At 46.1% G+C, this 13157-nt stretch overlaps 1 protein-coding gene across 5 annotated transcripts in view; it reads right to left on the bottom strand.

Annotated features, from left to right (window-relative positions):
• Positions 1-13157, bottom strand: part of WDFY3 (WD repeat and FYVE domain containing 3) — a 655707-nt gene that overhangs the window by 245861 nt on the left and 396689 nt on the right. For all 5 annotated transcript variants that reach the window (XM_030190597.1, XM_030190598.1, XM_030190593.1 and 2 more), the window contains one exon: positions 6374-6508. In XM_030190597.1, coding sequence (XP_030046457.1) covers positions 6374-6508 — 135 coding nt within the window. The remainder of the gene's footprint in view (positions 1-6373; positions 6509-13157) is intronic.

Below are 13157 nucleotides of genomic sequence, written 5' to 3' on the forward strand. Positions count from 1 at the left end.
AGAGGAAATCATGCAGGGATTTAAGTCCAAACGGGGCAACCTGACATTTGAAGGACATGAGATTCTGATTTTCCCAGATTACTCGGCTGGATTACAGGAAAAGAGAAGGAGATTTCATCCATTATGCACAACTCTAGTGGAGAAGAAGATTCGTTTCACACTGTCTTACCCTACTGTCCTCAAGATCTACAGGAATGGGAAATGGCATAGCTTTGATTCAGAGCAGCTGGCTACAGCCTTTGTAAACAGAGAAATTAATGAGAAATTAATGACCAGGTCCCTACTCCATGAGGAGTGCCAGTCAGCCAGTTCAGGATGATTCTACCACGCAGAGGAGTGGACTTTGGACAGTTTTTTTTTTTTTTTTTTGGGGGGGGGGGGGGACACTTATGTAGGTAAAAAGTCTGGTGGAAAGGGAATGATATGTTAAGTAACAGTGGTATAAACTTGGATTTGGGGAGTGGGGTCCCTAGCAGGTGAGTGACCCTAGGGACACGATGGTGCACAAGAATGGTTATAGGGAGGGGGGGTTAGGGGGGGAGGGATGGAGTGAATGAGCTGGAAGTGAGAGTGGAGATGTTGGCAGTTGTTCCTGCAGGGAGAATGGGAGGTTGGGGGAAAGATAATCAAAGGCTTTGCAACTGGAGGCAGACACCCTCGGGGGAGGCTGGGCTCCCAGGGTTACCTGAGATGGGAGGACTTGGGACAGTTCAATTCTTAATTTTTAGAGATTCAGGGTAGAGATCGGTTGAATATCCTTTCTTGGAATGTGGCGGGGATTACTTCCCCGGTGAAGACATACAAAATTTTATCACAATTGAGGGCGCATGGAGCGGATATTGCTTGTCTCCAGGAGACAAAATTGTCCGATGTAGAGCATGCCAAACTTTGTCAGCAGTGGGTGGAGGAATGTCACTACTCATCCTCTGGGAATCGAAGAAGGGGAGTGGTTGTTTTGGTAAAAAAAGGTATCCCTTGCCATTCCAAATTGATATATAGGGATACGGAGGGGAGAGTGGTGCTGTTGCACTTTAATTACCAGGGAACAAAGTTTTACCTCTGCGCTGTTTATGGCCCAAACACATATTGCCCGCAGTTTTTTCAATCTTTAATAGCGCTGGGATTACAATATGCGGATGCCCCGTGGGTGTGGGCAGGGGACTTTAATCAAGTCATAGATCCAGAGTTGGATAGATCTTCCCCCAGGGCTATAGCAGCGCTGGGCCGTGGGAGGAGTCTGTCGGCCTTGTGTAAATCCCTGCATGTGGTCGATCCTTGGCGCTTGCTGCACCCTGATACCCGGGATTATACTCACCAATCTAAAGTGCATTACACTTGGTCCCGGATTGATTATATTTTGTTGACCCAGTCCTGGTTTTTTAGAGTAAGGAACGCCTTCATAGGTCCTACTGAGATTTCGGACCACGCTATAATTGGGATAGAGTTGGATTTAGATGTCAGTGGGTCCTGCAGCAGATACTGGTGCTTCCCTTCCTATCTTTACCAAGATCCAACATTTGTAGATCATATGAGAAATCGATGGCGTTTTTATGTAGAGACGAATGCACAACCTGACGTGGCGCCAACAATATTTTGGGAGGCCTCAAAAGCAGTTCTTCGGGGAGAGGTCATTGCCTTTATGAGCGCACGTAAAAAGCGCTTGGCGACGGGTATCATACGTTTAGAATCAGCATACAGAGTTGCAAAGAGACGTCACATAGCTAATCCAACAAAGGAAAACAAAGAAAACATGGCAGCTGCTTTGGTAGCATTGAACACAATGATTCATGAAAAATATCAGAGTTTATTCTATGCCAGGCGCCTTAATTTTCAAAGATATGGAAATAAGTCTGGTAGGCTATTAGCACAAGCAGCTAGAGTCAAGAAATCAAATCAATTTATTTCTTATATCCAATTGCAAGATGAATCCCAGCTCTCGCAGCCAGCAGAGACTGTATCTGCGTTTCAGAAATATTTTACAGGGATATATTCTCAAACGGGGGAACATCAGGGCCCGCTGATACAAGATTACCTTGAGGATGCAGGTATGCCGCGTTTGGAGCCGCGAGTCTGCAATTCCTTGGCTCTCCCCATTAGGGCGCAGGAAATCCAACAGGTGATAAAGTCCCTTCCTTTAAAGTCGGCTCCGGGCCCAGATGGCTTTTCGAGTGAATATTATAAAATCTTGGGCCCGGAGCTGGTAGGGCCCCTAACTTCGTACTTTGATTCTGTGGTGGAATGCGGCTGGTTTTCATCTGGTGAAAATGAAGCACTTATTACATTGATTCCTAAACCAGGCAAATCCCCAGACCAAGTAGAAGCCTACAGACCCATATCATTGTTAAATGTCGATATAAAAATCTTGGCCCGAGTTTTGGCAGACAGGCTTGCGCAGCATTTACCATCCCTAATTGGAAATTACCAGGTGGGTTTTGTTAGAGGTCATCAGGCAACGGTAAATGTACGAAAGGTGCTGTTGTCTATTGCGCGCAGCCATGCCATAGGGGAGCGGTTGATGTTGGTAAGCCTGGATGCCGAAAAAGCATTTGACAAGGTGCAGTGGGCCTACTTGTTTCAAGTGCTGAGTCATGTGGGCGTGGGGGGCTGGTTCATGGAGGCGGTTTCAACACTATACAATAACCCCTCTGCTCGAGTGGTTGCGAATCGGCTCCAGTCTGTTCCATTTCAGTTACAGAGGGGTACCAGGCAGGGCTGTCCTTTGTCCCCACTACTGTTTCTATTATACTTAGAGCCAATGCTCAGAACAATCATGAGGGACACGGATGTTGTGGGGATAAGTATGCCATCGCTGGAGGTCAAAGTGTTGGCATTTGCCGATGATATCCTTCTGACATTGACTAATCCTGCTTCGTCGGTGCAGCACTTAATGGCGAATTTAGATGAGTTTAGTTTTTTGATGGGGTTTTCCTTAAATTATCATAAGTCCGTGGCCCTCCCTATTCAATCGGACATTAGAACGCAGTGGGAGGGAAATTTCCCCTTTCAATGGGCAAACTCCAGTATTAAATATTTGGGGGTACATATTCCCGCAGATTTAGTGGAGCTTTATGAACTCAATATGGGGCCGATAAAGCAGCGAGCGGTAGAGTCTCTGCAGAGGTGGCAGGCACTCCCTATCACTTTATTGGGACGAATAGCGCTTTATAATATGGTCCTTTTCCCTAAGTGGACTTACGTATTTCAAATGTTCCCATTTCATTTGAGGCCCCGGGATGAACACTGGCTGCGGAAAAAATTGACTCATTTTTTATGGCAGGGAAAGAGGGCCCGTTTGCCTTTTTTCAAAGTACTGTTACCACGCACAAAGGGGGGATTGGGACTCCTAGATCTAAAATTGTTTTCTCTGGCTAGTAGTATGAGACATCTGTCCGACTGGTTCCGCTCTACCAATTTTTTCCTTGCACAAGGGCAGAAGTGGCAATTTTGGGGAAAAATGCATTTTTCTTATTGGCTCCATGCGCCCTCCGGAGAATTACCGGGGTTGGGCCCTTATTGACCGATTCTTTCACCATTGAGAGCCACATGGAGATGGATGGGTAAGATCCACCGGTTAGATACAAGGATTTCTGCTTTACTGCCCCTAGGGGGTAATTTGGCTTTCCCGGCGGGTGGTTCTTTGGTCCCCCTTCCAGAGGTGGGCTACAGTGGGAATTAGGTACGTATTTCATGTGGTAACTGAGCAAGGGACATTAAAAACATTTGAGGAATTGAAGAGTATGGTTTGAGTGTGAATGACTGGTTAGCATATACGCAATTACAGCACTATGTAAATTCTTTACCGGCAGAATCATTAACCAATGTTTCCTGGGAAAACTTTGATGAAATATTAGGTCTTGAGGCACAATCGCGAGTGCCCTTGAGCTATTTTCATCGTAGTTTGAGGGACTCTTTGCAACAAATTGATTGTCACCGGGTGGCGCAAGCCTGGAATGAGGAATTGAAGATTAATCTCCAACCTGAGCAACTTGACAAATGCCTTAAATCTATTTCTATTCTTGCAGACAATGCTGCCTGGTGGGAACTACAATATAAATTTCTGCTTCGGTTACATGTAACCCTGCACAGAGCATATAAAGCCACGCTTCGAGACTTGGACGATTGCCCAAAATGTAATAGTATCACGGCCCATTTGGGGCACATGTATTGGACCTGTGCATCAATTAATGTCTTTTGGACTGAACTGAGCAGACATGTCTCCCAAATCTGGAATCATACATGGAGACCAACCCCTAAACAACTGTTTGATCTCTTTGAAATGCAGCGGCCTGCTCCAGCAGGATTTACAGCATTCTTGAAAAGGGCAATATTAATGGCAAAGCGTGTCATATTGCAACTGTGGCTGGTAGCAGACCACCCGAGTATAACACATTGGAGGTCCGCAATGATTCAAGCTTGTGCCATAGAAAAGAAAGGTATAAGAGATTTGGCCTCCAAGAGAGGCGATCAGTTTTGCCGCACCTGGTCTCCATTTTGGGACACTCTCACTTCAGTGGCAAGAAGCAAGATATTGAACTCTTGAAGTTGTTTTTTTTTTTTTGGGGGGGGGGGGGGGGGGGTAGGTTTAGAGGTTAGGAAGGGGGGGAAGGGGGGAGGGGTTGAGTTCGAAAATGTTAAAAAATTTCAGGCAGACCAAACATTGTGTTGTAATTTCTTTTGAACTGTTTGAATATGTTGAATTGCCTGAAAAGGATAACAATAAAAATAAATAAATAAAAGTGTATTTAGGGCCAAACATATGTTTACAATCTTTGTGGGGGGGGGGGGGGGTTGGCACAGCAATTTCTTCCTTTTCCTTTGGGCTTCCAGCTCAGTCAGAACTGGAGCTGGGTTTTTTTTTAAATTTTATTTTTATAAGTATTAACAATATATGAAGAAAACTCTTGATATGAAAAAATGGAGAGAAATAAGCAATACAGTTTCAAAGTAAAACAATTATACATATGTTATTTCTTTTCTTCCATTTCAAGTCCACAACAGTGAGAAAGAACAAGGTAGTATTCCATGAAATATATATTTGACTAATTTAGACTAAGAAATTTGAAGAGAAACATAAGGTGCCAAATCAACGATAATTACGGAGTAGATGTAGATAATGTTGCTAGTTGTTGAATAGGGGTAATAGCAACCTTTGAATCTAGGAAAGAACTCAAATGAGTTGGATGATAAAAAATATATTTAACTGAATTAACTTTCAATACATATATACATGGGAAGTTTAGCCAAAATAGACCACCCAACTGTAGGACCCTGGGACGTAGTTTAAAAAAAAATTGACATCTCTTTTGGGTTACTCTTGGAGCTGGTTTTTGGAACCATAAGCTTTCATTCACAATTTATTTATAGGACTTCCTAGTATAATCTAGCTGTAATAGCAGAAATCTTTGGCCAAAGGCCCAGTACACATACTCCTTGGTTAAAAGCCCCCATATTCTATATATGGTGCTCGATATTGTGTGTCTAAGTTGCGTAAACAACTTAATTAACAAGCTATTAACTAGCAATAACTAGGTACTAAGAATTATTGCAGTTAATTGGCTCCAATTAGGTTTTGCACGCACCTTGCTAGGCGCTATTGTATGAAGATGTGTGCAAATTTTATAGCATGCAACTCAAAAGGGGTGTGGCCATCGGAGGGGCACAGGCGGGTCAGGAACATTCATAAGATGCACACAGTATTATAGAATTCGGGGGATCTGTGTCTAACTTATGAGCCAGGATTTACATTAGGTTCAGTTGGTTTAAACCCTTGCGCCCAAAGTTCTGTGCAATAATCGGCTGTAAGTGCTATTCTATAAATGGTGCAGAACTCATAGCATTGTTTATAGAATAGAACTCCATGTGGATTTTTTTCGGCACCCAAATTTGGGTGCCATTTACTAAATCTAGTCCTAGGTGTTACTGCTGTGCAATTATAGGGTTTACCCCCATCTTTCTCCAACATACAATGTTGGGAGTTCAGAGTGCATGCACTCACAGAATCCCCAGTCTAACAATAGAGAAATAATGTTCAGAAGTGCAAGCTGGGTCTCCCTCAAAGTACCATCACTGAGGGGTGGCCCCTTTATTTATAAGTCTTGATGCAGCAGCTAAGTAATGTAAGACAGAAGCAACAAACAAAATAATAGAAAGCAAAAGCTACAGAAGCTCAGCAGGAATGCAATTCACAAGGTGGCCCAATCTTGTTGCTTTAATTTGCATACATTTACTGCTGTACTAAAGCTGTGCACAAATGAAGGAAATTCAGGGACCCTGGTGGCATCCTTTTTAACAGCCAGCTCATTTTAGCCAATTACTTTCTTTGTCACGAGGGTCTGAATGCATGGATCTGCCCCCCAGACGATGCTATACTTACTGAATTCAGCATACTCCTGAGCATGCCCAGCAATAAAAAAGCAGCTTCTGTGCAAACACTGTGAATGGATGACACCACTGTGCCACTGGAGGCTGGAACGCCAAAGATGAAGGTCCAGATGGAGTCCAAATCAAACTACAACACAATACATAAATACATAACATTTAATTTCTTTTCTTAGATATTTTGAGAGTAATTTTGTAAGGGAGTGCACAGTTTAAGAGGGCAAGCAGATGCCTATTTAGGTACCATTTTATAGAGATATGTAGACGCTTGTATGTCTATTAAATACTAGCATAAGCAACAGAAATCAAGACTGCACTGGATACTTACAAATGTAAATATATACACCTAGATTTAAGTACAGTGGTGGAAATAAGTATTTGATCCCTTGCTGATTTTGTAAGTTTGCCCACTGACAAAGACATGAGCAGCCCATAATTGAAGGGTAGGTTATTGGTAACAGTGAGAGATAGCACATCACAAATTAAATCCGGAAAATCACATTGTGGAAAGTATATGAATTTATTTGCATTCTGCAGAGGGAAATAAGTATTTGATCCCCCACCAACCAGTAAGAGATCTGGCCCCTACAGACCAGGTAGATGCTCCAAATCAACTCGTTACCTGCATGACAGACAGCTGTCGGCAATGGTCACCTGTATGAAAGACACCTGTCCACAGACTCAGTGAATCAGTCAGACTCTAACCTCTACAAAATGGCCAAGAGCAAGGAGCTGTCTAAGGATGTCAGGGACAAGATCATACACCTGCACAAGGCTGGAATGGGCTACAAAACCATCAGTAAGACGCTGGGCGAGAAGGAGACAACTGTTGGTGCCATAGTAAGAAAATGGAAGAAGTACAAAATGACTGTCAATCGACAAAGATCTGGGGCTCCACGCAAAATCTCACCTCGTGGGGTATCCTTGATCATGAGGAAGGTTAGAAATCAGCCTACAACTACAAGGGGGGAACTTGTCAATGATCTCAAGGCAGCTGGGACCACTGTCACCACGAAAACCATTGGTAACACATTACGACATAACGGATTGCAATCCTGCAGTGCCCGCAAGGTCCCCCTGCTCCGGAAGGCACATGTGACGGCCCGTCTGAAGTTTGCCAGTGAACACCTGGATGATGCCGAGAGTGATTGGGAGAAGGTGCTGTGGTCAGATGAGACAAAAATTGAGCTCTTTGGCATGAACTCAACTCGCCGTGTTTGGAGGAAGAGAAATGCTGCCTATGACCCAAAGAACACCGTCCCCACTGTCAAGCATGGAGATGGAAATGTTATGTTTTGGGGGTGTTTCTCTGCTAAGGGCACAGGACTACTTCACCGCATCAATGGGAGAATGGATGGGGCCATGTACCGTACAATTCTGAGTGACAACCTCCTTCCCTCCGCCAGGGCCTTAAAAATGGGTCGTGGCTGGGTCTTCCAGCACGACAATGACCCAAAACATACAGCCAAGGCAACAAAGGAGTGGCTCAGGAAGAAGCACATTAGGGTCATGGAGTGGCCTAGCCAGTCACCAGACCTTAATCCCATTGAAAACTTATGGAGGGAGCTGAAGCTGCGAGTTGCCAAGCGACAGCCCAGAACTCTTAATGATTTAGAGATGATCTGCAAAGAGGAGTGGACCAAAATTCCTCCTGACATGTGTGCAAACCTCATCATCAACTACAGAAGACGTCTGACCGCTGTGCTTGCCAACAAGGGTTTTGCCACCAAGTATTAGGTCTTGTTGCCAGAGGGATTAAATACTTATTTCCCTCTGCAGAATGCAAATAAATTCATATACTTTCCACAATGTGATTTTCCGGATTTAATTTGTGATGTGCTATCTCTCACTGTTACTAATAACCTACCCTTCAATTATGGGCTGCTCATGTCTTTGTCAGTGGGCAAACTTACAAAATCAGCAAGGGATCAAATACTTATTTCCACCACTGTATGTGCAGAAATTAGCATATAGCGAAGATACTTACCTGTAGCAGGTATTCTCCGAAGACAGCAGGTTGATTGTTCTCACATGTGGGTTGACGTCCGCGTCGGCCCAGGAATTTGCATTTTGCAAGCAAAATATAAACAAAAGTTTTGCCAGAGTCTTCTGGCGTCCGAGCAGCGTGCACTGTGCATGCATGGACTTCCAGCTTGATGCGTGAGTGTGCCTTCTCAGTTTAATAAAAAATCATAAAAACAAATAAACAACAACAACTCCAAAGGGGAGGTGGGCGGGTTTGTGAGAACAATCAGCCTGCTGTCCTTGGAGAATACCTGCTACATGTAAGTATCTTCGCTTTCTCCGAGGACAAGCAGGCTGCTTGTTCTCACATGTGGGGTAATCCCTAGCAACCAGGCTCACTCAAAACAATAAACATTGGTCAATTGGGCCTCGCAACGGTGAGGACATAACACAGATTGACCTGAAACCATAAACCACTAACTGGGAGTGCAGTCCGGAAAAAAACAAAAATGGGTCTAGGGGGGTGGAGTTGGATTCTAAACCCCGAACAGATTCTGCAGCACTGACTGCCCAAACCGACTGTCGCGTTGGGTATCCTGTTGAAGGCAGTAGTGAGATGTGAATGTGTGGACTGATGACCATGTTGCAGCCTTGCAAATCTCTTCAATGGAGGCTGATTTTAAGAGAGCCACTGACACAGCCATGGCTCTAACATTTTGAGCCGTGATATGGCCCTCTAGAGTCAGCCCAGCTTGGGCATAAGTGAAGGAAATACAATCTGCTAGCCAATTGGAGATTGTGCATTTTACGATGGTGACTCCCCTCCTGTTGGGATTGAAAGAAACAAACAACTGGGCGGACTGTTTGAAGGCTTTGTCCGCTCCACGAAAAAGGCCAATGCTCTCTTGCAGTCCAAGGTATGCAAACTGCTTTCGCCATGGCGGGGAAAGAATGTTGGCAAGACAATTGACTGGTTCAGATAGAACTCCGACACCACCTTCAGCAGGAACTTAGGGTGCGTGTGGAGGACTACTCTGTTGTGATGGAACTTGATATAAGGTGCATGCACTACCAGGGCCTGAAGCTCACTGACCCTACGAGCTGAAGTAACAGTCACCAAAAAAACAACCTTCCAGGTCAAAGTACTTCAGATGGCAGGAATTCAGTGGCTCAAAAGGAGCTTTCATCAGCTGGGTGAGAACGACACTGAGGTCCCATGTCACTGGTGGAGGTTAGACAGGGGGCTTTGACAAAAGCAAACCTCTCATGAAGCGAAAAACTAAAGGCTGTCCAGAGATAGGCTTAACCTCTTCACGCCGATGATAAGCACTAATTGCACTGAGGTGAACCCTTATGGAGTTAGTCTTGAGACCAGACTCTGTCAAGTGTAGAAGGTATTCAAGCAGGGTCTATGTAGGACAAGAAAGAGGATCTACAGCCTTACTGTCACACCAGATGGCAAACCTCCTCCATTTGAAAGAGCAACACCTCTTCGTGGAATCTTTCCTGGAAGCAAGCAAGACTCGAGAGACACCCTCTGAAAGACCCAAGGAGGCAAATTCTAAGCTCTCAATATCCAGGCTGTGAGAGCCAGAGACTGGAGGTTGGGATGCAGAAGCGACCTCTGGGTGATGAGGGTTGGAAAACAATTTCCACGGTTCCTCAGAGGACAACTCCAGAAGAAGAGGGAACCAAATCTGACGCGGCCAGAAGGGAGCAATCAGAATCATGGTTCCACAGTCTTGCTTGAGTTTCAGCAAAGTTTTCCCTACTAGAGGTATGGGAGGATACGCATACAGGATGCCTGTTACCCAATGCAGGAGAAAGGCATCTGACACTAGTCTGTCGTGGGCCTGAAGCCTGGAACAGAACTGAGGGACCTTGTGATTGATCTGAGTGGCAAAAACATCCACTGAGGGGGTGCCCCACACTCGGAAGATCTTGCGGGCGACATCCATGTCCAGAGACCACTCGTGGGGTTGCATTATCCTGCTCAGCCTGTCGGCCAGACTGTTGTTTATGCCTGCCAGATAAGTGGCTTTGCGAAACATGCCATGATGGCGTGCCCAAAGCCACATCTGGACGGCTTCCTGACACAGAGGGCGAGATCCGGTGCCCCCCTGCTTGTTGGTGTAATACATGGCAACCTGATTGTCTGTCTGAATCAATATGATTTGGTTGGACAGCCGGTCTCTGAAAGCCTTTAGAGCGCTCCAGATCGCTTGCAATTCCAGGAGATTGATCTGAAGACCTTTTCCCTGAAAGGACCAGGCTCCTTGAGTGTGAAGCCCATCTACATGAGCTCCCTACCCCAGGAGAGATGCATCCGTCGTCAGCACTTTTCATGGCTGAGAAATTTGGAATGGACGTTCCAAGGTCAAATTGGATCAAATCGTCCACCACTGCAGAGAATTCTGGAAGTCGGTGGACAGTTGGATCACATCCTCTAGACTCCCCGCAGCTTGATACCACTGGGAAGCTAGGGTCCATTGAGCTGATCTCATGTGTAGGCATGCCATGGGAGTCACATGAACTGTGTAGGCCATGTGGCCCAGAAGTCTCAACATCTGCCGAGCCGTGATCGGTTGAGACGCTCGAACTATGGACACCAGGGACAGGAGGTTGTCTGCTCTTGTCTCGGGAAGATAAGCTCGAGCTGTCTTTGTGTTCAACAGAGCCCCAATGAATTCCAACTTTTGAACTGGGGTGAGATGGGACTTGGAGTAATTGATTACGAACCCCAGTAGTTCTAACACCTGAATAGTCATTCGCATGGACTCTAGAGCGCCTGCCTCCGAGGTGCTCTTCATCAGCTAATCGTCGAGATATGGGAACACATGCACTCCCAGTCTGCGTAGCGACGCTGCGACAACCACTAGGCACTTTGTGAACACTCTGGGTACAGACGCCAGACCAAAGGGTAGTACATAGTACTGAAAGTGTTGCGTTCCCAGCCGAAATCGAACGTACTTCCTGTGAGCTGGGAGTATCGAGATGTGTGTATGAGCATCCTTTAAGTCCAGAGAGCATAGCTAATCATTTTCTTGAATCATGGGAAGAAGGGTGCCCAGGGAAACCATCCTGAACTTTTCTCGGACTAGAAATTTGTTCAGGGCCCTTAGGTCTAGGATGGGACATATCCTCCCTGTTTTCTTTTGCACAAGGAAGTACCTGGAATAGAATCCCAGCCCTTTTTCCCTGGTGGAATGGGTTCGACCGCACTGGCCTTTAGAAGGGCGGAGAGTTCCTCTGCAAGTACCTGCTTATGTTGGGAGCTGTAAGAATGAGCTCCCAGTGGGCAATTTGGAGGTTTGGATTTCAGATTGACGGTGTATCCTAACTGAACTATTTTAAGAACCCACCGGTCGAAGGTTATAAGAGGCCACCTTTGGTGAAAAAATATCAACCTCCCTCCAATCAGTAAGTCGTCCGGTACAGACACTTTTATAGAGGCTATGCTTAACTGGAGCCAGTCAAAAGCTCGTCCCTTGCTTTTTCTGGGGAGCAGTATGGGACTCAGATGCACGCTGTTGACGAGAACGAGTGCGCTGGGGCTGAGCCTGGGCAGGCTGCCGAGAAGCAGGAGTGTACCTACGCCTAGGATAGGAATAGGGAGCACTCCTCTTCCCCCCACAATACCTCCTAGATAAGGAGGCAGTAGCAGAAGGCGCCCGGTGGGAGAGAGAATCCATAGCATCATTATGCTTCTTCATCTGATCAACAAGATCCTCTACTTTTTCACCAAAAATGTTGTCCTCCCAGCAAGGAACATCCGCCATTTGCTGCTGGACCGAATGATCCAGGTCAGAGACACGCAGCCATGAGAGTCTGCGCATCACTATACAATGAGCAGCAATCCTGGATGTTACATCAAAAGTGTCAAACGTACCGTTGGCCAGGAACTTTCGACATGCCTTCTGCTGCCTGACCACCTGGCAAAAAGCTCAGTCAACTCCGTAGGGAGTGCATCAACCAAGCTCGGCAGTTGCCATATCAAGTCCCACAAGTGTACGCTCGTGAAGAGCTGGTAAGACTGAATTTTGGCGGCGAGCACAGCAGCCTGATATGTCTTCCTCTCAAGAAGAATCAAGAGTTCTAGCTTCTCTGACTGGGGTGCCGAAGCAAAGTTTCTAGTACTCCTGGCTCTCTTGAGGGTGGAGTCCACCACCATGGAATTGTGGAGTAACTGGGACCTCATCAATCCAGGTTCACCGTGGATCTGATACTGGGATTCACCTTGCTTCGGGATCACAGGGCCAGACAGAGGGGCCAACCAGTTTTGCATAAGGACTTCCTTCAGTACCTTATGCAGAGGAACTGTCACAGCCTATTTAGGTGGAGAAGAATCCAGGACCTCGAGCATCTCAGCCCTGGGCTCATCCTCAACCTCCACAAGGAAGGGAACAGCCGTAGCTATTTCCACGACAAAATAGGAAAAGGACAGACTCTCCGGTGGAAATAGTCTCCTTTCTGGCGGAGGGGAAGGATCAGAGGGAATCCCAAAAGACTCATCAGAAGAAAAGTACCTGGGATCTTCCTCTGACTCCCATGAGTATCGGATAAAGCCTGTGTTAAGGTGCTTTGACACTGAACCTGCCTCAATGCCAAAGAACGATGTCCTCTATGGCGATGTCGAGTGGCCGATGCCCAGGCAGCACCGCAGTCGGGGACCTCACCGCAGGTGAAGGGCCAGACACCGCTGTAGCAGACAGTACAGAAGGCGCAAGCACCCCTGACACCGAAGCTGACTGGCACAGCAATCCCTCCAGAAGTTCTGGAAACAAGGCCCCGATGCGCTCGTCGAGAGCTGCCAT

Source organism: Microcaecilia unicolor, chromosome 2 (genome assembly GCF_901765095.1).
Source record: "Microcaecilia unicolor chromosome 2, aMicUni1.1, whole genome shotgun sequence".
In the NCBI taxonomy this organism is placed as follows: Eukaryota; Metazoa; Chordata; class Amphibia; order Gymnophiona; family Siphonopidae; genus Microcaecilia; species Microcaecilia unicolor.